Source organism: Podarcis muralis, chromosome 12, assembly GCF_964188315.1.
Source record: "Podarcis muralis chromosome 12, rPodMur119.hap1.1, whole genome shotgun sequence".
In the NCBI taxonomy this organism is placed as follows: domain Eukaryota; kingdom Metazoa; phylum Chordata; class Lepidosauria; order Squamata; family Lacertidae; genus Podarcis; species Podarcis muralis.
The window spans coordinates 1,734,867-1,761,091 of NC_135666.1; the positions used below are offsets into that span (position 1 = coordinate 1,734,867).

Sequence of the window (26,225 nt, forward strand, 5' to 3'; positions counted from 1 at the left end):
CCTCCCCAAAGTGGATGAAAGGAAACTTACCTTGAACCTTTCCTGGCTTTGCAGAGAGGAAGGGGGCAAGACCCTCTGCTCCCTGACTTCAGGGTCCCCCCATGCATGGGCAAAACACATACACCCCAACATCTCACTGATTCAAATAGGGATCCTGTGCCCTAGCCACTCTAGGCAGCTTCCAACATATATGAAAACATTATAAAACGTTAAGCAAAAACGCTTCCCTATGCAGGATTTGGGGGTTGGATAGCTCCATCTCCCTCCGACACATCTCCAATGAAAATAGGGACGTCCTAAAGGAAAATGGCTCCTGCCAGCCTAGCAGTTCAAAAGCACGTCAAAGTGCAAGTAGATCAACTGGTACCGCTCTGGCGGGAAGGTAAACGGCGTTTCTGTGCGCTGCTCTGGTTCGCCAGATGCAGCTTAGTCCTGCTGGCCACGCGACCTGGAAGCTGTATGCTGGCTCCCTCGGCCAATAAAGCAAGATGAGCGCCGAAACCCCAGAGGTGGCCACGACTGGACCTAATGGTCAGGGGTCCCTTTACCTTTTAATGATCCCTTTTAAGGGAAAAGGGGGCATTCCAGGATAAAATCAGAAACCAGGACAGCTTCTCTAAATCAGGGACAACCCTGGAACATAGGGGCACTTGGAAGGTGTGTGAACAGGCCCTGCATGCACATACCCCTATTACCCTGGGACTCCCCCTTCTCCCCAATGCAGAAGGAGGAGGAGGAGGAGGAGGAGGAGAAGAAGAAGAAGAAGAAGAAGAAGAAGAAGAAGAAGAAGAAGAAGAAGAAGAAGAAGAAGAAGAAGAAGGCGACCTAGGCCACCCATCTCTTCCGCTGGAAAGCAGGAGTTCCAGAGGAGCCCAGTGCATCGCGCACAGCCAGAGATGCTTTATTTTGAGGGACCCTCCTGGCTGGCCTCTGAGCTGCTCCCTTCCTTGGTCAGGAACAGGAGGAGGAGCAAGCAGGGGAAAAGGCTCTGCAAGAAGTAGGCAACCCCATCCTAGAGGGAGAGGGTTGGAAGAGGAGTGTGTGTGTGTGGGGGAATCCTCTTTGGCATTAAGAATAGCCATAGGACAAAAGCTCTGGTGCAGAGCATTCATCTCTTCCATCTCTTCCCAGGCAGAAGGTTCTAGGGGTTGCGCCAACCTTGTGGGGTAGGACTATTGTGGAGCTGGAAAACCTTTGGTGAGCATCTGATACCTGGCTATGAAACCTCACCTGTCTCCTCAGGGGAACCTCCAAGGAAGCAAAATCCACCACCATCTTACCACCAGAAAGTTCTTCCTGGTAAGAAAATTCCTTCCAGTAGCACCTTAAGAGAGCAACTACGTTTGTTATTGGTATGAGCTTTCGTGTCTATCTGAAGAAGTCCATGCACATGAAAGCTCATACCAATAACAAACTTAGTTGCTCTCTAAGGTGCTACTGGAAGCAATTTTAAAATTTTGTTTTGACTACGACAGACCAACACGGCAGACCAACTTCTTCCTGATATTTAGTCACAATCTCCTTTCTTGTAACTTGAGGCCATGGGTTCGTGTCCTACCCTGCGGAGCAGCAGAAAACAAGCTTGCTCCATCTTCCATGAGGCAGCCCTTGAGATATTGGGAGGTGGCGTTCGCATATTTCATTCTGGCAGATCTCAGTGAGGAGTAAGAAGACAAATAGTTCCTGCTTTTTTGTCAATGAAGATGGGGGACGCTACATCTATCCCAGTAAATATTCATATTGATTTTTAGTTGTATTTTAGTTCCTTCTCTTATCCAGCATATTATATTGCATTGCACTTTGAATTTTGTGGAATATGAAAAACTGCAATGTGTAAGATATAAAAGGAGCAATAAAAAAAATACAATTAAATATCATGCAGCCTCTAGCAGAGAACATTGGCCAGGGCCTGGGGCTGATAACATTGAGGTCGTGGTTTCTGGGACAGCTGCATATTCCTGCATTGCAGGGGGTTGGACTAAATGATCTTCAGAGCCCCTTCCCACTCTACAATTCTGGGATCCTGCCACAAAAGCTACAATAAACTGAATGAAATCATTAAGTGGCCAGAAATTTCCAAGTGGCTTCTGGTGGTGGGAGTTTGGAAAACCCTGCCGTAAGCTGTGCTGAGCACTTGGGCTGAGAAGCAGCATGCGCACCACCTCAAGGTATCCTTACACTTCTGTCCAGTTGTGGGCCAGCGTGGTCAGTATGAGTCCAATGGGCACCTGGAGAGGAGGTCGCTCCAAGGAGACACCAGCCAGGTCCCAGAGGAGAGGGGGGAGACTCCACCAGGCAAGGCCTCCTTCCACCTGCCTTGCTCCACCCTCTGGTTTCTGCTTCTCAATTTGCATTGTATTATTTTATATACTGTGGCTTGCCATTGTTTTATTGATTATAGTTTAGAAATTAGTGTAAGTGTTGAGTGGATTTCTGTTTAACTTTTATATGTTGATATTATTATTATTATTATTATTATTATTATTATTATTATTATTATTATTATTATTTTATACTATTCTAATGATCGTTGAAGGGATGTGGGTGGTGCTGTGGGTTAAACCACAGAGCCTAGGACTTGCCGATCAGAAGGACGGCGGTTCGAATCCCCGTGACGGGGTGATCTCCCGTTGCTCGGTCCCCGCTCCTGCCAACCTAGCAGTTCGAAAGCATGAAGTGCAAGTAGATCAATAGGTACCGCTCTGGCGGGAGGGTAAACAGCATTTCCGTGCGCTGCTCTGGTTCGCCAGAAGCGGTTCAGTCCTGCTGGCCATATGACCCGGAAGCTGTACGCCGGCTCCCTTGGCCAAGAAAGCGAGATGAGCACCACAACCACAGAGTCGTCTACAGCTGGACCTAATGGTCAGGGGTCCCTTTACCTTTTAATGATCGTTGAATGTTCTTTTTTGATGTAGGTTGCTTGTTTTAAAGTTTTGTTTTATTATCACCTTTTTACCTTGCATTAGATTGTTATAAGATGTACATTTTTTGTTTCTTCAGGTTGTAAGCCACCTTGAGTACTGTAAGATAGAAAGACAGTATACAAATTAAAGATGAGGATGAGGATGATGCTGAAGGTGCCCTCCTTGCGGAAGCTCAGCAGGTCGATGGTGACAGTTTGCAAACTGGTGTTCCAAATTGCAGAGAGGGCTTCCCTGCTCCTTCCCCTCCACCTCTCTTCTTCTAGGATTCTAGCAAGGGGTTCCCTGATCCTTGCACAGATTTCCCCCACTGCCAGCTGCTCCTGCTTCTGTTTCTGGCCAAGGGGGGGAGCAGCTCAGAGCCCAGCCAGGAGGGTCCCCCCCCCCCATAAAGCCTCTCCTCCGGGTGTGCGCAATGCACGGATCTGCTTCGGAGAGAGGAAGAAGAGGGGTGAGCTTGGTGCCCTCGGCTTGCCAAGGGTTAAACGGAGCAGAGCTGGATTACTAGAGAGGAGAGGAAATAAAGGCGCGCGGGGGGGGGGGGGGCAGGTCCTTCGGAGCAAAAGCACCTCCTTGCAAAGCCCGTCCCTGCAAAGGGAGGCTGGTGCTTTTTGTCTTGTCTGCGGCGCAAGCGCTGCCTCCGTGGCGCATTCCGGGATCTGGTGAGTCTGGGGGAGAAGCGGGGGCGGGGTCCCAGGGCTGCAGGGGAACGAGGCATGGGGGGGCTGTTCAGCTGAGGCAATGGGGGGCCCCCCAAGTCAGGAAGCAGAGGGTCCTCCCCGCTTCCTCTCTGCAAAGATAGGGAGGGGGCGAGTGTGCAGGAGCTCTGCAACTCTGTTCTTCCACGGTGGCAAGACGCTGCCATTTTGGGGAGAACATAATGGAATGCAGATCAGCCCATTTCAGATTTGTGAATCAGTCACACTTGTCTGCGGGGGTTGTAGACTAGACAGACGGAAACAGTCGGGCGCAAAACATATGCAGAACAATAACAGTGAGAGCCTGACGTTTGCCATCCAGTGTTGGACAGTCGAGGGCAGACAAAAGAAAGAGCTGCGTCATGGGACAAAGAGTTAAACCGAGGGAACTCCCTCCCACTGGAGGATGGGATGGGCACCAATCCAGACGGCTTTCCAAAGAGGAGGAGGAGGCTGTTACGGCTAAATCTGGGTGCGGGGCTACCCTGCCACCCAGCTCGTCGGACTAAGTAAGTCCGCGGGTCCCTGCGGAAGAAAATGAGGGAGGGGGATGTGGGTGGCAGTTCTGTGCGTCCCAGAGTGAGCTTTGAAGCATCTTCGCCAGGATGGAGATTCTCTGCATCTGCTGCTAGTTGCTGCTACCAAAGTGATGGAGGAGGAGATATTAAAATGCAGTAATACATCAAACATTAAAAGCTTCCCTAAAGAGGGCTGCCTTCAGATGTCTTGTAAAAGTCAGGTAGTTGTTCTCTTTGACATCTGATGGGAGGGCGTTCCACAGGGCGGGCGCCACTACCGAGAAGGCCCTCTGCCTGGTCCCCTGTAACTTGGCTTCTCGCAGGGAGGGAACCACCAGAAGGCCCTCAGCGCTGGACCTCAGTTCAGATGCTTCTGAACTCCAGTTGCTGGAAAACCACAGGCAGGGAGAAAGTTGCTCTTGCACTCAGATCTTGCTGGGGGGCTTCCTGGAAGAGGCCCCTGTAAGAACAGGAGGGGGGACTCAATAGGAAGTCCCATTGGCCTGATCCCGCAGGACTCTCTGATGCTGAGTTCCTCCAGATGCAAGCCAACCCTCCGTTGTTCTTCAGTTAGAAGGAAAGCTTTCCCCACCACCCATTCATCCCACAGGGGTCTTCTCCAGACTTTGACACATGCAGCCTTTCAGGTGTCCCCAGGATCTTTGGAGGCTGAACAGAAAGCCCCGCTGAGAAGCCCTGGAGGTCTCACCATCCAAGAATCCAAGGCAGGAGAGGAAAGGAACCTGAGATGGGGGTGAAAGAGGCAGCCTCCCCCCATTGCTGTAGCTACTGGGAGACCCTCTCCCCATCAGCTATAGTTCCCTGAATTCCCTGCACACAGGACAGATTGTTAAAGCGGACTTGGGGAGTGGCTCCTAGCAGCTCTCAGCATCCTTAAGAAAGTACAGACCCCAGGATTCTTAATTAGGAGGAAGCCAGTGCTCTCTAAAGTGGGATAATCCTGCTTTGCAGATGCCGCGCATATGGGGACCTGGGAGTGTGTGTTGTCTTTTTCCTTCCTTTTTGGAATACTGGTTTATTGGGTTTTATAAACAAGGATCATAGGAGGAATAAAGGATACAAATAAATAGACGGAGTGTTCTCTTGCCATCTGTGCATCACAAAAATCGCAGAATAAGTTTATGGGAACGTCTACAATACCTGGATCATTATTAGTGTACGAGTTCTTCATTCATGATTGGTTTAATCGAAACCAGAAAAGGGGGAAACAGGAGAGAGCAGAGTTAACAGGTCACAGTCCACATTTCCCGGCCAAACGCCTAGTCAGGAGCCCTTGGAGTTAGTTGTGCTTAGGTCAAGTGTGAGGCAGAGTCGTTTTCCCCCTCTTGCGTTACCAATAAAACCATGTAAGGTGCAGATCAACCACACTGAGCCAAATGGTGTTTCTGAGGCAGACATCCTGGATTTAGAAGGTCATGACTTAAAATTCGGCTGGCCTGCGTGTCTTTGGTATGGGAAGGCGAAGATTTATAAAACTTTTATTAACTATATCCTTAGGAAGAATCGGTATAGAGTTAGGGGGAAATATAAAAATCTGCTGGAAAGGGAAACACCTTTATGGCTCTCTCCTATTGAGGCTATTACAATAAAGAGAGTTAATATGGGCAGACAATGGGCAACTTACAGGGAACTGCTACCCTTTACAGAGGGGGACCTAAACTGAAGTCAATGGAAAATGAAGGGAGCCATGTGACAGATTGGCTAAAATATCATCAGTTACATGAAATGTTTAGAACAGACAGGAAAAAATGTTTTTTGGACCAAAGCTCACACTTTGAAAAATAACTTACAAAATGAAGAAAAACTCTTACCTAAAATGTACAATCTGTTATTAGACTGGGAAACAAAAGACGAGCTTGTTAAAGCTTCCATGACACACTGGGCAGTAGATATAGGAAATAATATAGATTTGAATCTCTGGGAAAAGCTGTGGAAGAGCGATTTGAAGTTCACAGCATGTTATTCCTTGAAAGAAAACTACCTGAAAATGATTCACAGATGGTATCTAACTTTGCGTTGACTTGCTAAGATGTACAAGACTGAATCAGCTAAGTGATGGAGATATAATGAGGCTGAGGGTACGTTCCATCATATGTGGTGGTCTTGTAAAAGCGTATTGGGAAATAATTTATAATGAATTGAAAAAATGTTTGTTTGTTTGTTTGTTTGTACTTTTAGAGCCCTTTTCATTGGGGATAATTCAGATGGAAATTACCAGGTGTCAAAAAAGGTTATTTATGTATGCTACTTTTGCCACCCGTGTTTTGTTAGCCCCAAAATGGAAAACTAGTGACGTCCCAACCAAAAAAGAATGGCAACTCAAGTTGACGGAATATGCCCAGCTTGCAGACTTATAGAATAAGAGAACAAGAAGAATACTGTATACATTTAGAGAAGACTGGAATATATGGGGGGAAATTGTGTAAACTTGAAAACGCTGGCAGCATTAAGATAAATTCAACAGTGTAAATAAGTTCTGAGGGATGTAATAATGAAATACTGAATGGTTTAGTTTATATATGTGGGGGTTTATGTTTTGCAAATTGAACCATGGAAGGAGAAGAAGGGAAGTCACTGATATTTTAAGGTTGTTCAAATGAATATTCTAAAATGTAAAATAGAAAAACAATAAACATATAATTTCTCTCTCTCTCATGATGCTCTAATGTTTGTGTGCTTTGTTCTGCCAAAATCTCAGAGGGAGAACATTTCCACTTCCCACAGGCTCTCCCACTTTCTTGAGATTCTATGCGTATCTTGAGGTGTGTCCCCCCCACTTGAGGCTTTATGTTATTGTTGTAAAGCTTGTTGTTGTTATTATTATTATAAGCGCACCCCCCCTTTGGCCTGCCCCATTCCGCCTCTTTCCGTGACATTTTCATTCTGCTTCCTGGTTCTTGACACTGAACATGTTCCTGGTTCTGTGTCCCTGGGAGGTTTGCCTGTTCCTCTGCTCCATTTATTACCCAGGACAAGTTATATCAGTGGTAAAATTCCATCTTAAAAAGAGTTAAAACAAATGACAGCCACAGGAATAGGATGGGTCTGGATTGTCTCAGGTGTCAGAGGCCTTGGTGAAGGGGGGAAGGAGCCAGACTCTTCCCTCTGGGGAGGGAATTTCCCAACCTGGGAACCGCCCCCAGGATGCTCTGTCTTGGGCCACACCACACTCCAAACTCTGAGGGTGTTGAAACGACCAAGAGGGTCGCCTGCCAATCTCAGTTTGACGCCATTCGATCATTGATAACACTGAAAGGAAGGCACAAGTAGGATGATTAATTTAACAGAAATCCCTTCTGTTACCTGCACATTTTGCATAGTAACATTCCTTCCAAGAGCTAGAAAATTACATCTTCCCTTTTCTTTTGTAGGAGAAAGCTCAGAGTCTGGGATGTGGAGTCCAGCCTGTTTCCTAGCAAGACTCCTCCATTCTTCTTCAGGGAACTTTTATTCTTCAGACTGTGTATGAATTTTATTATAGTACAATGTATTTCCTTTTGTAGAATTTGCTAGCAGCTCTACTTAGGACAGACAGAACTTGGCAGAAGACCAAAGGATTCCTTCCAATCTCTTGAGGGATTCCTGAAAGCACAGATGGATGAGCAAGACTCAGCCGGCCCTGAAGCAGGAAGAGGCCATATCATCCAAACTGGGAGCAGTGGGGGATGCTGGGAAAGCTCTGTGCAGAAGATCCTGGGTGAGGAGGACACCCTCCACTCAGATGTGCAGAGCCAGCAGTTCAGGCAGTTGTGCCACCAGGAGGCTGAAGGACCCCGAGAGTTTTGTGGTCGATTCTCCCACTTTGACCATCAGTGGCTGAAGCCAGAAAGGCACACGAAAGCTGAGATGCTGGACCTGGTGATCTTGGAGCAGTTCCTGGCTGTCCTTCCGCCACAGATGGAGAGCTGGGTGAGGGAATGTGGAGCAGAGACCAGTTCCCAGGCGGTGGCCCTGGCCGAAGGATTCCTCCTGAGTCAGGCAGAGGAGAGGAAGCAGGCAGAGCAGCAGGTGAGAGAGACTTGCCTCTGGATAATCCTAATGGGGTCTGAACTGGAGGGAGAGTACCCCCTATTTTTCTAATAATGGCATATCCTTTTTTTTGGGAAAGCATTCAAGGAAGTTTAGGGTTAGGGTTTACATCTGCCTTTTTTCTAATTCTCCCCATTCTCTGTTTTTAAACCTTCCTCTTTCAGGGAAAGGATCCGTTTGCAGAAATGGCCTTAGATTCTTCTGAGGTAGAGAGGACTCCGTTGGACACCAGAGAGAGGCCTCTGGGTAAGGAGGAATATGTCTGGAGGCGGTTGGAGGATGGATGGTGGCTAACGGATTAAGGTTGAATCCTGACAAGATAGAAGTACTGTTTTGGGGGGACGGGGTGGGCAGGTGTGGTCCTGAATGGGGCAACTGTGCCCCTGAAGGACCAGGTGCACAGCCTGGGAGTCATTTTGGACTCCCAGCTGTCCATGGAGGCGCAGGTCAATTCTGTGTCCAGGGCAGCTGTTTATCAGCTCCATCTGGTACACAGGCTGAGACGCTACCTGCCCACAAACTGTCTCACCAGAGTGGTGCATGCTCTGGTTATCTCTCGCTTGGACTACTGCAATGCACTCTACTTGGGGCTACCTTTGAAGGTGACCTGGAAAGATAATATTAGATAATATTTATTACGGCCATAGGCCCATACAGGTAAAAACAACACATAAGTGACAGCTTGTGCCTTGGGGAAAAGAAAAAAAACAGTCGCTAAAATACCACTATAACAATAAATACTATAAGATGGAAAGGCATGCTACGCCTTAATTAGCTTGTAGCGCTCCTTGGCGTCGCTTTTGGGAGAGGACAGCGACCAGGAACCTAGCCACTTTCAGGGTCGTGTGGGAATCCTTATCCTGCAAGATTTGGGCAAGGTGGAATTTTGGTGGGGTACCCTCTAGTTTCTGTATGATTGATCCCAACAAATTTGCCCGTGGCACATTGAACAGGGGGCAAGTGAACATAATGTGCTGGAGCGACTCCGGCGTCACCTTGTCACATTCGCACGTGGCGGGGACTTGGCCCTTTGAGAATCTATGTCTCAGGACATTGGAAGGGAAAACGTTGAACCTCGCTTTGGTGAAGGCCAGTCTATGGGCAGCAGTCGAAAGGGAGGAGAGGTATGATGGAACGCAATAAGTTAAAGTGATACCAATGTTCTGGGGCGAACAAACACCTCCCCCCAGCATATAATTTTGCTGCAAGTCGATGTCATCCAGTCTTTGACAGATCAGTCTTTGAGCAGTGATTTGATCTAGTTTTAGGGAATCTGAGGGAGAGATTCCATAGCTCAGGAGTTTGGCATGAATTTTACTAGTCCAAAGGCTGGAGAATTCATCTCGCCATAAGCATTGGGCAAGGTAATGGTTTGGTAATCTATGCCACAATGATAACCAGTAATTGAAGACTTGCTTCCACAGGCAAGTTTCTAAGGATGCGATCTTCAATTCTAGTCGCATGGCTGCGTTGCTTACGCACAGGGGGAGCATTAGGAGCCGGCGTAGGAATTGGCTTTGCAGAGTCTCAAGGGGAGCAAGATCTGTCATCACGGCCCAGAGCGGGGCAGCATAAGCAAGCACTGCAACCACTTTTGCCTTGAACACCTTTAGGGCCGAGGGAACATGCAGAGCTCCGTCCGAAAAGAAAAATCGGAGGAGCGCATATGACAGGGTTTTGGCCTTGTTAAGTAGGTGTTGAATTTGAGCTTTCCATCCCAAGTTGTATTGAAAAATAACTCCTAGATATTGAAATTTTAGGACTTGCTCTATTTTTGCTCCACCAAGCTTCCATTTGTATAATCTCCGGCTTCTGGAGAAAATCAGAATCTTGGACTTAGCATGGTTGATGGTTAATTGGTTGAGTTGGCAATACGTGGCAAAGATCTTCAGAGCTCTGGTTAGTCCAACACGTGTATAAGATAGAATTACCGCGTCGTCCGCATATAAAAGGAGTGGGCAGCGGTAATCCGCTAGTCTAGGCGCGTGTGTACTTGGAGATGAGTTAACTAGGGGTGCTCGCATGTCGCTGATGAAAAGGTTGAATAGGCAGGGAGCCAATATACATCCTTGGCGCACTCCCTTGTTTATTGGTATCGAATTTGTGAGTATTGGTATCGAATTTGTACCTGGAAAGTACAATTAATCCAGAATGCGGCAGCTAGACTGGTGATTGGGAGTGGCTGTCAAGACCACATAACACCGGTCCTGAGAGACCTGCATTGGCTCCCAGTATGTTTCCGAGCACAATTCAAAGTGTTGGTGCTGACCTTTAAAGCCCTAAACGGCCTCTCCACCCCCATCACTTAGCTTGGACACTGAGGTCCTCCTCCGAGGATCTTCTGGTGGTTCCCTCCCTGCAAGAAGTGAAGCAACAGGGAACCAGGGAGGGCCTTCTCAGTAGTGGCACCCTCCCTGTGGAACACCCTCTGTTTAGATGTCAAGGAGATAACGAACTATACAGCTTTTAGAAGACATCTGAAGGCAGCCTTGTATCAGCAAGTTTTTAATGTTTGATGCTTTACTATGTTTTAAATATACTGTAAGCAACCCAGAGTGGCTGGGGAAACCCAGCCAGATGGGCAGGGCATAAATAATAATACTACTAATATTGTTATTATTGTTATTATTATTATTATGTATTTTTACACAGCTTAAATACGAAATGGCTACAAACAGCCCCATGCATGCAGCAGCTGAGGCTTTTTCTATGGCCAAGCTGTAGTTAGAGATGCCCTGCTTCACTCATGGCTTCCTACTTGCCTCCGTCAGGTGACACAAGGATGCTGGCAAGACTTCCTCATCCATCTTCTTATGCTGGTGGAGGGGAAGCAGCAGCCCTGGAACCAGACCAGGTAGGGAGAAGGATTGCTTGGGGGAAAGAGGCCGAGAGAGGGGGCAGACAGGGTTCTCTGGGCCTCAACGAATCGCTTTCGCTCATCTCTTGACTTCTGTCAAAACTGCCCTTAACAAAGGCTTAAAATGCCATTCCAGAAGGTGTATGCGCTGAGAATGATGAACAACCACCTCATGTTCACTAGCCTTCTGAGTGTTGCTAGTACTATTCATCAGTAGCTTCAGTTTTATTTATATCATTTAATGCTAAAAAAGCTTCTAAGCAGTTGACAAACCATGCGAAACAGTGGCCAGGATTCACCTAAGCAGCTCCATCGGTTACACAATGGAGCTTCCCCGCTTTCCTCTGTGCCCACATGTGCCCTTTGAAGTTGGCATTAGGGCATCGGGAAGATTCTCCCCCGCCCAGAAAAGGGCACAGGGAGAGCAAAGAGGAGACCCCTCCATTTGGCAAACTTGCACAGACAGAATGCTTTGAGGAACACTACGTGGAGTTCTACCCATTTAAGGTAAAGGTAAAGGTACCCCTGCCCGTACGGGCCAGTCTTGACAGACTCTAGGGTTGTGCGCTCATCTCACTCAAGAGGCCAGGGGCCAGCGCTGTCCGGAGACACTTCCGGGTCACGTGGCCAGCGTGACATCGCTTCTCTGGCGAGCCAGAGCTGCACACGGAAACGCCATTTACCTTCCCGCTAGTAAGCGGTCCCTATTTATCTACTTGCACCCGGGGGTGCTTTCGAACTGCTAGGTTGGCAGGCGCTGGGACCGAACAACGGGAGCGCACCCCGTCATGGGGATTCGAACCGCCGACCTTTCAATCGGCAAGCCCTAGGCGCTGAGGCTTTTACCCACAGCGCCACCCGTGTACCCATTTACCCCAAGTTAAATCCATCATTAAAATATGCAATAAGAGAATTCCATTGAGACGTTAAAATAAGCACCCACAATTAAAATGTACAGCAAAACAATCCCATTAAAACTACATAGCAGTTAACAGGCAGAAAACAGCAGAACGACATGTGGAAGATAATCTTCATGCTGTCTGACAGCAAGACATTTTTCTTCTTCTTTTAGGGTCTGGTGTGCTTTGAAGATATAGCTGTTTATTTCACGGATGAGGAGTGGGCTTTGCTGGATCCTGACCAGAGAGCTCTGCATAATGAAGTCATGGAGGAGAATCGTGGGATCCTGAACTCTCTCAGTAAGACTGCCCATTTGATCATAATATCTGTTTTGAAATGCGATACAGTCATACCTCGGGTTACAGCCACTTCAGGTTGCATTTTTTTGGGTTACAGACCGCCGAAACGTGGAAGTACCGGAATGGGTTACTTCTGGGTTTTGGAGGTTGCACATGCGCAGAAGTGCTAAATCGCGCTATACACAGAAGCGCCAAATCTCAACCCGCGCGTGCGCAGACGCGAGTTGCGAACGTGCATTCCGCACGGATCACGTTCACAACCCGAGCCTCCACTGTACATATCTTTATGTGATTCTGACACCCCCACAGCTACCCTTGAATTATCTGTATTCTTGAACTCTAAATAGGCTGGCCTGAACTGCCCTGCCCTGTAAATGTAGCCTTCAGAGTTGTTAGGGAACTTGAAGTAGATTCTGTCACATTTTTTATTTTGGTTTATGCTTCCCACATTTTTGGTTGACCAACGAGATTACTGACATTTGAAATGGCACAAATTATATGACTGGGCCAAGCAAAATCAATAAATATGTATTGCCAGTCAACAACAGTGAACCCTGGGGTAAGACCTTCAGTTTTTCCTCTATCACAAGCCTTCATGAGCAGTGTTCAATAATTTGGGGCTGCATTTTTTCCTGAGGATATCTACTCAATTTCTCCCTTTGTTGCAGGTGGTGATGAATTGCTAATTAAGAACGAGGAAGAGCATGACGAAATCCAAATAGTGGAAAATCCATATATATATTCAGATTGCTGGGAGAGCCTCTTTCAGAGCTCCCATTCCACTTCCCTTCAAAACATTCCCATTGGGAATAAGCCATATCAGTGCTTGGAATGTGGAAAATGTTTTGGGCAGCGTGCGCATCTCAAGGGCCACCAGATTCTTCATACTGGGGAGAAACCATATCAGTGCTTAGAATGCGGAAAGCGTTTCAGTCGGAGCACCCATCTCACTTCCCACCAAAGATTTCATACAGGAGAGAAACCGTATCAGTGCTTGCAATGTGGGAAAAGGTTCAGTCAGAGTGCCAATCTAGCTTCCCACCAAAGATTTCATACCGGGGAGAAACCCTTTCAGTGCATAGAGTGTGGAAAGAAGTTCAGTCGGACAGCCAATCTCATTTCCCATCAAAGAATCCATACAGGAGAGAAACCCTATGAGTGCTTGGAATGTGGAAAGAGCTTCAATGCGAGTTCCAGTCTCACGGTACATCAAAGAATCCATACAGGGGAGAAACCATATCAGTGCTTGGAATGTGGAAAGTGCTTCAGTCATAGGCCTGGTCTCACGGTCCATCAAACTATTCATACTGGGGAGAAACCTTATCTCTGCTCAGAATGTGGAAAGAGCTTCAGTAAGAGGGCCCATCTCACATCCCATGAAAGAATTCATACAGGGGAGAAACCGTATCTCTGCTCAGAATGTGGAAAAAGTTTCAGTCAGAGTTCCCATCTCAAGGGCCATCAAAGAATTCATACGGGGGAGAAACTGTATCAGTGCTTGGATTGTGGGAAGAGCTTCAGTCATAGTGCCAAACTCTCTTCCCACAAAATGTTTCATATTGGGGAGAAACCATTTCAGTGCTTGGAATATGGAAAGAGCTTCATTGCGGGTTCTAATCTTAATGGAGACCACAACCAAATCCACACAGTGGAGAAGCCATATCAGTATTTGGAGAGTTCAGAGATGTTCGATCAGAAGGAAAGTCTCTCTTCAAATCAAAGAATTCACAGCAGGGAGAAACCCTATCAGTGCTTGGAATGTGGAAAGAGCTTCACCCAAAAATTAAGCCTCATTTCCCATCAAATTATTCACACAGGGGAGGTACCATATCAGTGTCTGGAATGTGGAAAGAGCTTTAATACAATTACAAACTTCCGTCGACATAAGTATATTCACAGTGAGGTAAAACCGTTTCAGTGTTTGGAATGTGGAAAGGGCTTCGGTCGGAAAGAAAGTCTCACTTCCCATCAAAGAATTCACACAGGGGAGAAACCCTATCAGTGCTTGAAATGTGGGAAAAGATTCAGTCAGAGTGCCCATCTCACTTCCCATGAAAGAACTCATACAGGGGAGAAACCCTATCAGTGCTTGAAATGCGGAAAGAGGTTCAGTCAGAGAACCCATCTCATTTCCCATCAAAGAACTCACATCGGGTAGAATCAAAGGATTGTAGAGTTGGAAGGCACCCAGTGCCGTCTGGTCCAATTCACCTCTTACCATCAGAACGTTTCCCCTCATTTTTAGTTGGAATCTGCTTTCTTGTAACCTGAATCCATTGGTACATGTCCTACCCTCCAGAGCAAGAGAAAACAAGTTTGCTCCATCTTCTATGTGATAGCTTTTTAGATATTTGAGGATGCCTATCATCTCTTCTCTTTTTCAGTACATACCCAAATACCATTACTGTTCCTCATCAGGCTTGGTTTCCAGAACCTTGATGATCTTGGTTGCTCTCCTCAGAACACATTCCAACTTGTCAATATCCTTCTTAAATTGTGGTGCCCAGAACTGAACAAAGGACTCCAGGTGTGGTCTGAGGAAGGCAGAATAGATTGGTACTATTACTTCCCTTGATTGGGACACTAGACTTCTGTTGATGCAGCCTGGAATAGCATTAAGTGAATTTGCTGCTGCATCTCTTTGTTGTCTCATGTTCAGCTTGTGGCAAGCCAGGATACCCCACCTTATATTTGTGCAACTGGTTCTTCTTGCCTAACTGCAGAACCTGACATTTGTCCTATTTGAAATCCATTTATTCAGCTTCATGGCCAAATTGGGATTTGAACCCAAGTCTCCCAGGGTTCCTGAAACCCTTATCACTATGCCTAATCACTTGCTCTCTAGTAACACTCTTGGAAAATGTGCATGCTTGTTCATCTCCTTAATGTTTGTGTGCAGTGTTCTGGTGTTTTGTATTTAAAGTTGTATACACCTGTATCAAAGTAATTAATGTAATAGTGGTAAGTAAGTAGAATGGTGGTTTTAAGGAAAATTTAGCTAGGGAGTGGGAGGGAGGCTTAGGAATGCTAAAGTCAGAGATTATTGGCTCCGAGTTTGAAAGCACCAAACTGAGCAGTTTTCACATAAATCACAACAAGATCTAAGATAAAGATTCGGTTCAGAAACTTCAGCTGGTGCAGAATTCAGTGGCCAGGTTGCTCAGTGGAGCAAGACAGTTTGAGCATATTACACCAATCCTGGTCCGACTGCACTGGCTACCGATTAGTTTCCGGGCCCAATTCAAAGTGTTAGTTTTGACCTATAAAGCCTTAAATGGCTCAGGAGCGCAATACCTCAAGGACTGCCTTTTTCCATATGAACCCACCCGGACCCTGAGATCATCTTCTGAGTCCCTCCTTCATGTGCCTCCTCCTTGAGAGGTCTGGAGGGTGGCAACACAAGAACGGGGCCTTCTCTGCAGTGGCTCCCCGTCTGTGGAATGCTCTCCTCAGGGAAGTTCGCCTGTCACCTTCATTATACACCTTTAGGTGCCAGGCAAAAGTGGTCCTTTTTAACCAAGGCCTTTGGTTAACATCCAATACCCTTTTAAAATGTAGCTCTTTTTGGGGGGAGTATTATTAGATTATTGCTTTTATTTTTGTTTTATATACTGTGATCTTTTTATGTGAACCGCCCTGAGACCTCTGGGTATAGGGTGGTATATAAATTCAATAAATAGTAAAATAATAAAAATAATAAAGATACAAAAAACTCGACAGCGACAACCCGTCACCCAAAAAGCCCCTAAGCCACAGAGACTGTTCAACAGGCTCAGCCATTGCAGCTGGAGTCAGTCCATCAGTCTTCCCAGGTCAGGTGGGAAAAGGCCTGCAAGGCAGGGAGCAGCTCTCCTGAGATGGTCTATAGTCGCTTCAGTAGAGACAGGTGGAGGGTGAAAGTAGTGGTTGTTTTGAAGCAGTGTTGCATTGGGTAGATTAGCAGTAAAGGAACAGCCTTATAATACCCCTTGTTAGGGACGCGGGTGGTGCTGTGGTCTAAACCACTGAGCCTAGGGCTTGCCAATCAGAAGGTAAGAGGTTCGAATCCCTGCGATGGGGTGAGCTCCTGTTGCTCAGTCCCAGCTCCTGCCCACCTAGCAGTTTTAATGCATGTCAAGTGCAAGTAGATGAATAGGTGGGAAGGTAAACGGCGTTTCCGTGCACTGCTCTGGTTCGCCAGAAGTGGCTCAGTCCTGCTGGCCACATAACCTGGAAGCTGTCTGCAGACAAATGCCGGCTCCCTCGGCCAGTAAAGCGAGACGAGTGCCGCAACCTCAGAGTCGTCCGGGACTGTCAGGGGTCCCTTTACCTTTACCCCTTGTTACAGTTGGGGGAAGAGGTGGGGTGTTCGTGATTTGTTTCTTGTTTTTATCATCATGCACTTGGTGTTTTTATATTGTATATTTATGTTGTGTATCGCCCTGAGATCTGCGGGGGAAGGGCGGTGTACGAATGTAATAAAATGAATAAATAAACTATTTAAAAAAAGAAACAGGAACGTTTGAAAGCATGAAATTATGTACACAAAGTTACCTGGGAACCCTAGTTATCTATCTATCTATCTATCTATCTATCTATCTATCTATCTATCTATGAGTTACATTCCGCTGCACACCTCCTCCTTTGCTACCTTAGGGGTGAAGTGTTCAGATAAGAGTTCTCTGTGATGACAGACAGACTAAAGGGGGTGTTTGGTGAAAACCCCAGTGAAGACTCAGGTTAAAGCTGTGCACCTTGGCTCAAGTGGGAAGGGGGCACAAGCGTGGGGGGCAGTTCCGGAGCAAATCTGAACAGGGCGAAACACCAACTCATGGAACAAACCCCATGAATTACTGTTTTGGACACACCAAGTGGAATGGAAGAAGCGAAAATCGAAGGAATGGTATTTCTAAGTTAGTATGATACATCTTGGGACGTGGGTGGCGCTGTGGGTAAAACCTCAGTGCCTAGGACTTGCTGATCGTAAGGTCAGTGGTTCGAATCCCCGCGACGGGGTGAGCTCCCGTCGTTCGGTCCCAGCTCCTGCCAACCTAGCAGTTCGAAAGCACCCCCAAGTGCAAGTAGATAAATAGGGACCGCTTTCTAGCGGGAAGGTAAACGGCGTTTCCGTGTGCTGTGCTGGTGCTGGCTCACCAGATGCAGCTTCGTCACGCTGGCCACGTGACCCGGAAGTGTCTTCGGACAGCGCCGGCTCCCGGCCTCTTGAGCGAGATGAGCGCGCAACCCTAGAGTCGGTCACGACTGGCCCTGACGGGCAGGGGTACCTTTACCTTTACCTTTTTATGATACATCTTGGCCTACAGGAATGGGTTCGGAAGCTATGGAACTGGATACGAATTAATGAATATTCAACAAAAAATAAATGGGCTAAAACTATTTTGAAGTATGAAGATATGTTACTCTTAATGTTAAGGGGCTTCGAGTATCCAAGAAATCACATTGTGGACTCATGTTCAGCTTGTGGTCTGCTAAGACCCCTAGATCCTTTTCACATGTGCTGTTGCCAAGGCAGGTTTCCCCTGTCTTATATTGGTGCAGCTGGTTCTTCCGGCCTAAGTGCAGAATCTGACATTTGTCCCTATTGAAATTCATTTATTGCCTTTATGTACCACTTTTTTCTCCAAGGAGCTTGAGGTGGGGCTACATGGCTCTCCCCCTCCTCATTTAATCTGACACTAACCCTGTGAGGTAGCTTAGGCTGTGAAGCCCAGGTACATATACACATTCGAAGGATGCTTTGTCGCAACAGACATTGGTCTTTTGCACTCACTATTGGAAGAAAAAGAACGTGCAAATATTGACACTAAAATACATCACTTAACAGTGAAGCAAAACTGGAGCCGTGGTGGTGAGGATTGTGGTAGGTGAGGCTTTTATGGACTGGACCAATTAGGACTGCACTTTGCCATTCGTCCATGTTGACAGCTGCCCAGTGATGCTACTATAAAAAAGCAGATCCAATGGTTCATGACACAAGCCAAAATAAAACTAGACCTCATTAATAACTCAAATACAGTATTGGTAGTAAAATAAACGTAGCATTTCAGTTGTATATTCTACTGTATTCGTATTGACCCTTAGCTGTAGTGCATTGTTTCTCAAACTTGGGTCTCCAGCTGTTTTCAGACTATAGCTCCCATCATCCCCAGTGGATGATGGGAATTGTAGTACAAAAACAGCTGGGAAACCCTGCTCCAGGGCTTGATATATGGATAATGCCCCTTTCATTGGGACAGAAGTAGCTATTAGTTCAGTAGAAACAGCCTCCATGAACTGCAAAACAGACTGAGAGTGCACAGAGGGAGTACAAACAGGGGAGCCAACTCTGCCCCACAATTGGAGATCTCTGTGATAAAAGGGGGCAAACCTGCCTGCTCTAATAACAGAGACAGATCTCATCCAAGACAGGCCTCTATTTTGGCATGGTTGGCTCAGACCCCATCCAGGTATATTTAGAGCAGTTTAAGGCTGTAATCCAAAACTGTTATTTTACACTTGGTCGCATTGCTCAAAGGAATTTGCTTTTGGGTATAAATGCTTAGGACTGTGATGTAAACTCAACCATTGATCAAGATGCCTATCATCATCATCATCATCATGGCAAGGTACGGCTTTTGCATATTGTGTGAACACCTTTGTCCTGTCTTCTTCAAGAATGACAAATCTCTTGCCCCAAAGGACGGCTTTCCACTCTTGAAAAGCCCACTGCTGTTCTGCAAGGTGCTTTAGGTTGCAATCCCATCAACACTTAAGACCTGTTGCCCTTAGTGGGGCTTACTTCCAGGGAGACATGAATTGTACAACTAGTCTTAAGAGCAGGGCTGGATTTAGGTTTGATGAGACACTAAGCTACTGAAGGTAATGGGGCTCTTTCTATATCCAGCTGACCTTTGTCAACAGCAAATTGTTGCTGTTTTTGTGTTGATCTGCTATATGGTCTCCACAGTCACTTATGGACTCATTGTTAAAACCATGTTTACGATCTTACTCGGCTACGAGTGATCGCTGAAGAAGAAGGAGGAGGAGGTATCTGAAGCCATTTGCACGTAACAAATAGAATCCTAGAGTTGGAAGAGACCCCAAGGGCCATCGAGTCCAACCCCCTGCCAAGCAGGAAACACCATCAGAGCACTCCTGACATATGGTTGTCAAGCCTCTGCTTAAAGACCTCCAAAGAAGGAGACTCCACCACACTCCTTGGCAGCAAATTCCACTGTCGACCAGCTCTTACTGTCAGGAAGTTCTTCCTCATGTTTAGGTGGAATCTTCTTTCTTGTAGTTTGGATCCATTGCTCCGTGTCCGCTTCTCTGGAGCAGCAGAAAACAACCTTTCTCCCTCCTCTATATGACATCCTTTTATATATTTGAACATGGCTATCATATCACCCCTTAACCTCCTCTTCTCCATGCTAAACATGCCCAGCTCCCTTAGCCGTTCCTCATAAGGCATCGTTTCCAGGCCTTTGACCATTTTGGTTGCCCTCCTCTGGACACGTTCCAGTTTGTCAGTGTCCTTCTTGAACTGTGGTGCCCAGAACTGGACACAGTACTCCAGGTGAGGTCTGACCAGAGCAGAATACAGTGGCACTATTACTTCCCTTGATCTAGATGCTATACTCCTATTGATGCAGCCCAGAATTGCATTGGCTTTTTTAGCTGCCGCGTCACACTGTTGGCTCATGTCAAGTTTGTGGTCAACCAAGACTCCTAGATCCTTTTCACATGTACTGCTCTCAAGCCAGGTGTCACCTACACAACACAAAACACACAATACAAAACCCTGGTGTTGTATGTAGGTTTTATTTTATTTGTTTTTTATCTTATATCTTGGAAGTGTACATCCAGGTTCTTTTTTCCTTTAAATTTTTTTGAAAAAAGAGAGTGGGGCCCTAAGCTCTTAACTTAGGAGGCTTAACAAACCGCTTCTGCTATAGAGCCCCTCCTTGAAGCTGAAGGGCCGCCGCCATGACACGAGAGGCAGAGCGAGGCGGAGGCGGAAGGCGCTCCGCGTCCCTCAGGAAAGGCGTCCCCCTAGGCGGCAGGGCCCGCGCGCGAAGGTTCCGCCACCGGCGCTTGAGAAACAGAGGGGGGCGGGGAGCGAGCAAGGGCCTGGCCTGGCCGGGGGCTGGACTAGATGGCCTCGCGGGGTCCCGGCTCTACTATTTCTCTGAGTCTGGCGGTGGTGGGCTCTCCTCCCCTGTAAGTTAGTAAGCAGAGGCGCGGGGGGGGGCGCGTCTGCGGGGGATGATCCTTGCACGAGGGGGTTGGACTAGATGACCCCTGGGGGTCCCTTCCCGAGAAGAGGTTTCGCAGCCAGGTGTCTCTGGCATTTTGGATTCTAGGAAGGCGACTCCTGCTTCTTGCAGAGCCTTTTCCCTTCCAGCTGCTCCTCCCGCTCGTGGCCAAGGGAGGGAGCAGCTCAGAGCCCAGCCAGGAGGGTTCCCCCCCAAAAATGAAGCCTCTCCTCTGGCTGTGCGCAATGCAGAGATCTGCTTTGCAGAGAGGAAGCGCAGAGAAGGGCGAGCTTGATGCGCTCGGCTTTGCAAGGGTTAAAAGGAGCAGAGCTGGATTCCTAGAGAGGAGAGGAAATAAAGGAGGGGGCAGGTCCACCTCCAGCTAAACACTCTCCCTGCAGCCCCCCCCCCCCGCTTGCATAGGGAGATCTCTCTCTGCAAATGCCGCCTCGGGGCTCCTCCTGGGATCTGGTGAGTCTCCCCTCTCTTCCCCCTGTGGCGCATTGGGGAGAAGGGGGGCTGCAGGGGGAGGGGGCATGGGGGGGGCTGTTCGGCTCTTGCATGGAGGACCCACCAGATCAGCGAGCAGAGGGTCCCCCTCCACGCCAAGGAGAGCTCCTCGTCTGCAACTCTGCTCCTCCGGATTCAGGGGCTGCCTCCCAATTTGGGGGGGGGGGGCTGGTCTTTGGGTCAGGGGAAATGTAATGCAAATAAACCCAATTCACATTGATGCACAAGTCACATTTCTTACCAGAGGTGGTAGCCAGACGGAAACATTCGGACATTAAATACACAATTAAAATGAAAACCTGAACTGTGCAGTGAAAAAATAAGGAATGTTGGAAGGTGGAGGGCAGAGAAATAAAGTGCTTCTTTCTGCGGTACAGAATTAAACCTTGGGAACACCCTCCTGCAGGAGGCAGGCAAAGTCACCAACCTGGTTGGCTTTGAAAGGAGGAGGAAGCAAATTCGTGGAGGAGGAGAGGGGGAGCCAGGGTGGGTCTGCTCTGCCCTCCACAGTGGGCCCTTTGGCCTGATCCTGTGGAACTCATCTTCTGTTCTGATGCTGAGTCTGTCCCGATGCAATCCAGACTCCTGGCTAACCCATGTGTGCCCATTCAGACATGCAACCATTGCTCAGATATCCTGAGAATCTTTGGAGACTTAACAGAAAGCCCCACTGAGAACCCCTGGGGGTCTCACCATCCAAGGAAAGGAAGCAAAGCTCAGCTGGGGGTGAAACAGGCAGCGCCCCCCTCTTCCACCAGCCCCCTCTGCGCCAAGATACAATTATCTGAGTTCCCTGGCAAGGAGGATGGATTGTTAAACCACTCTGGGGAGGGGGGGGGGTGTCTCCTAGCAACTGCCAGTATCCATAACTATGGTTCCCAGGTTACAGGTAGGTAGCAGTGTTGGTCTGTCATAAGTCGAAACAAAATAATAATAAGAAAATTCCTTCCAGTGGCACCTTAGAGACCAACTCAGTTTGTTCTTGGCATGAGCTTTCGTGTGCATGCACACTTCTTCAGAGACACTGAAACAGAAGTCACCAGACCCTTATATATAGTGAGAGGGTGGGGAGGGGTATTACAGTATCCCAGGGATACTGTGGAGGAAGCCGTAGAATCAGTTGGAAGGGGTTCCTGAGGATCATCTAGTCCAACCCTCTGCAATGTCAGGATCCCTTGTGGTTAATTAAGAGTAATAGTCATATTTCTCCCTATGTTACCAATGAAATTTTAAAAAATGTTGGTCTTTGGTTGAATGTGGGAGCGGTGTTCAAAGTGAAGATAATTTCAATTTAGATCAACCCCACTGAGCCAATTGCTGATGGGGTGAGTGGGTGTTTTCTTGCACTTTTATTTTCCTCCCCCCACACTTTTTTTTTATTGTTCTGGTTGTTGTTTTTGTTACTCTTATTACTAAAACTACATTTATAACCCAGGGCTGGTTGCAACCATATTCAGTATTAAAAACACACTTCTCAGCAGTCGGATATTGTGGTAAAGAGGGGAAGGTGCCTCTCTGGCCTCTGTTGGGAGGGAATTCCCTCACTGCCACCAAGATGTCCACTCTTGGGTCACCCCCAGCGAAAACTCTGAGGGTGGTGATGAAACTCCCAGGAGGACCCCCTCTGCCAACCACAGTTAGTCAGATATTTGGGGGCCTAAGTGAATCCCTCATGTGAGCACCTTGATGTGAGCCTCATACAGCCCATACACATTACTCATTCGTCAATCACAGTTCTGACTTTCAGTCTTTGACTGAAACTATTGAAAGGCAGGAGCAACCAGGCTTACTCGTATCACAGAAATCCCTTCAGTTGCCTCCACATTTTGCATGGTAACTTTCCTTCTAGGAGGGCTAGAGGCTTACTTCTCCTTCTTGCCTGCTTGTTTGCTTGTTTCTTGAATAAAGCTAAGAATCTGAGCTGTGAGGGGGTACAGGCCTTGTTCCTAAGCAAGACTCAACCATGCTTGCTCAAGGAATATCTTGTCTTCTCCTAGCAGTGTATGAATTTTATAACAGAATAATGTATTTGCTTTGTAGGATTTGGTAGCACCTCTCATGAGGACAGACGGAACTTGGCAGAAGACCAAGGGTTCCTTCTGATCTCTTGGAGACTTCCTGAGAGCCCAGATGGATGAGCAAGACTCAGCTGGCCCAGAAGCAGGAAGAGACCATGCCATCAACATTGAGAACAGTGGAGGATTCTGGGAAAACTCTGTGCAGAAGATCGTGAGTGAGAAGGATACCCTCTGCACAGATGTGCAGAACCAGCAGTTCAGGCAGTTCTGCTACCAGGAGGCCAATGGACCCCGAGAAGTTTGCAGCCGACTCTACCACCTTTGCCATCAGTGGTTGAAGCCAGAAAGGCACACGAAAACTCAGATGCTGGACCTGGTGATCTTGGAGCAGTTCCTGGCCATCCTTCCGCCAGAGATGGAGAGCTGGGTGAGGGAATGTGGAGCGGAGACCAGTTCCCAGGCGGTGGCCCTGGCCGAAGGATTCCTCCTGAGTCAGGCAGAGGAGAGGAAGCAGGCAGAGCAGCAGGTGAGAGAGACTTTCCTCTGGATACTCCCAAGGGGCTCTGAACAGGAGGGAGAGTATCCCCCAACACTGTAATAGTTTGCCCATCCTTTTTTGGCAAGCTTCCAAGGAATGATGTCTGATGCCATTGGAGTGTTTACAACTGCCATTCTTTTTCTAATTCCTCTCAAATCCTTCTTGCTCTTTCAGGGAAAGAATCCATTTGCAGAGATGGGCCTGGATTCCTCTGAGGCAAAGAGGACTCTGTTGGACACCAGAGAGAGGCCCCCAGGTAGGAAGCAATGAGGTTTTTCTCTTCCTTTGGTCACGTTCTGTGGATTTTGAAACTAATCTGAGAGGTCTTCACATATTTTTGGAGAAAACATTTGTGACCTAGAATCCTAAGGAGGGGAGATGTTTTTTTACACAGCTAAACAACAAAATGGGTCCAAATGAAAGCAGCAAGTGAGGCTTTGTCTAAGGCCCACCTGTAGCTACAGATGCACAGCTTCACCTCTGAGAGAAGCATGCCCTCATGGCTTCCCATTTAACTTTGGCAGGTGACAGAAGGATGCTGACAAGACCTCCTCATCTGCCTTTCCATGGAGGTGGAGCTGAAGCAGTGGCTGTGGAACCGGATCAGGTAGCGGGAAGGAGCCTTGTGGGGAAGAGGCAGAGGGGTGGGGCAGCCAGACTGCTTTTTGGCCCAAAGGAATCTCCTCTCCTCCTCTTGACTTCTGTCAAAGCTGCCCTGAACAAAGTCTGAGTATGTCAATCAAGGTTTATGTGTTGAGAATAAGGATCTTCACCTAGACTGGCCTTCAGAAGGTTGCTAGCATTATGTATCAGTTTTTGTTGTTGTTGTTTAGTTGTTTAGTCGTGTCCGACTCTTTGTGACCCCCTGGACCAGAGCACGCCAGGCATACTCCTGTCTTCTACTGCTTCCTGCAGTTTGGTCAAACTCATGTTCATAGCTTCGAGAACACTGTCCAACCATCTCGTCCTCTGTCATCCCCTTCTCCTTGTGCCCTCCATCTTTCCCAACATCAGGGTCTTTTCCAGGGAGTCTTCTCTTCTCATGAGGTGGCCAAAGTCTTGGAGCCTCAGCTTCAGGATCTGTCCTTCCAGTGAGCACTCAGGGCTGATTTCCTTCAGAATGGAGAGGTCTGATCTTCTTGCAGTCCATGGGACTCTCAAGAGTCTTCTCCAGCACCATAATTCAAAAGCATCAATTCTTCGGTGATCAGCCTTCTTTATGGTCCAGCTCTCACTTCCATACATCACTACTGGGAAAACCAGAGCTTTTACTATATGGACCTTTGTTGGCAAGGTGATGTCTCTGCTTTTTAAGATGCTGTCTAGGTATTTACATCTTTATCTCTTAATGCTAAAATCGGCTTATCAGCTGTCGGAAAACCATACAACAGAGTGGTGAGGATTCACCTAACTGCCCCACCAGCTGCACAACGAGGCTATTTTCCCTCTCACCCCCTTCCCTGTGTCCCCAGGTGCCCCTTGAAGTTGGCTTTAAGGTACTAGGAAGGTTCTGCCCCAGAACAGCAGACAGGGGGTCCTTCCATGAGGCAAACAGGAAGGCTTGCGCAGATAAAATGATTGGAAGACTACCTTGTGGAGTTCCACTCTTTTCCAAAAGATTAATACCCATCATTAAAAGGCACAATTAAATACATTAAAAGAATCTCACGTGTAATTAAAATATGCAGGAAAACAATCCCATTAAAACAACACAGCCACTGACAGGCAGAAAACAACAGAGCAGCGTGTAATAGATAATCTTTATGTTGTCTAAGAGGAACGTACTTTTTCATTTTAGGGTCCAGTGTGCTTTGAAGATGTAGCTCTCCATTTCACAGACGAGGAATGGGCATTGCTGGATCCTGACCAGAGAGCTCTGCATAAGGAAGTCATGGAGGAGAATCGTGGGATCATGGACTCGCTTGGTAAGGCTCCCTGTTGGATCATAATATCAGTTTTGGAATCATAATATCAGTTTTGGAATTCAGTACATACAGTATGTAACGAACCTCCAATATTTTGATGGGGCTCAGCAGGACCACGTACAACATTTGGGATTCTAACACACACACACACCCCAAAGCACACTGTGAATGGAGAGCTATCTAATGTTTTGTCTGTGAATGTTCTTCCTCCAGTTACGCCTTTTTAAACAATGACCAGGCTGCTGTGAAATGACCAGACTGTTAAAATGTAGGCTTTGGAGTGCTAAGGGAACCTGAAGTAGCTTCTGCCGGGATGTTTATTTATTTTATTGCTTCTGTCAGGTTTTTTATTACCAAAAAAGGCAGGCTTCCATGATAGGGCCAAACAAGAAAGAGCCATGCTTTTCCAAACTCAGGTTACCAAAGATCTGTCTCTTAATGCCAGTTAACAAAGGTAGCAAACCCTGTAGGAAGACCTCACAACTAATTCCGTTCAGTTCTTCCTCTATAACAAGCATTCATTAGCATCGTTCAGTAATTTGGGGCTGCATTTCTTCCTAATTTGTTTCTCTCTTCATTGCAGGTGGCGATGAATTGGAAATTAGGAACAAGAGAGAACAGGACAAAATCCACACAGTGAAAAAACCATATAAATATTTGGAGAGCAGAGAGAGTTTCAGGCAGAGCTCCCATTCCTCTTCTCATCAGAGAAGTCCCATTGGACAGAAACCCTATCAGTGCTTGGAATGTGGGAGGA

The 26,225-nt window shown here is 47.2% G+C and overlaps 3 protein-coding genes across 4 annotated transcripts in view; all 3 read left to right on the forward strand.

Moving 5' to 3' along the window:
- LOC114607674 (uncharacterized) overlaps positions 1-26,225 on the forward strand; it is a 108,516-nt gene that overhangs the window by 26,950 nt on the left and 55,341 nt on the right.
- The window catches only part of LOC144324986 (uncharacterized), a 38,181-nt gene that overhangs the window by 8,997 nt on the left and 2,959 nt on the right, over positions 1-26,225 (forward strand). Inside the window, 1 exon segment of the mRNA XM_077916680.1 lies at positions 13,112-14,349. Within this exon segment, the coding sequence (XP_077772806.1) occupies positions 13,112-14,349 (1,238 nt within the window).
- LOC114607329 (zinc finger and SCAN domain-containing protein 31-like) lies at positions 2,937-10,952 on the forward strand. Of its 2 annotated transcripts, XM_028750437.2 has the most exons (4): positions 2,942-3,583; positions 7,530-8,166; positions 8,352-8,433; positions 10,840-10,952. In XM_028750437.2, the coding sequence occupies exons 2-4, from the start codon at positions 7,753-7,755 to the stop codon at positions 10,842-10,844; spliced, it is 501 nt and encodes a 166-aa protein (XP_028606270.2). In that variant the 5' UTR covers positions 2,942-3,583; positions 7,530-7,752; the 3' UTR covers positions 10,845-10,952. The 2 variants fall into 2 exon arrangements, with proteins under 2 accessions (XP_077772801.1, XP_028606270.2); XM_077916675.1 differs by lacking the exon at positions 10,840-10,952 and having other exon boundaries at positions 2,937-3,583; positions 8,352-8,791.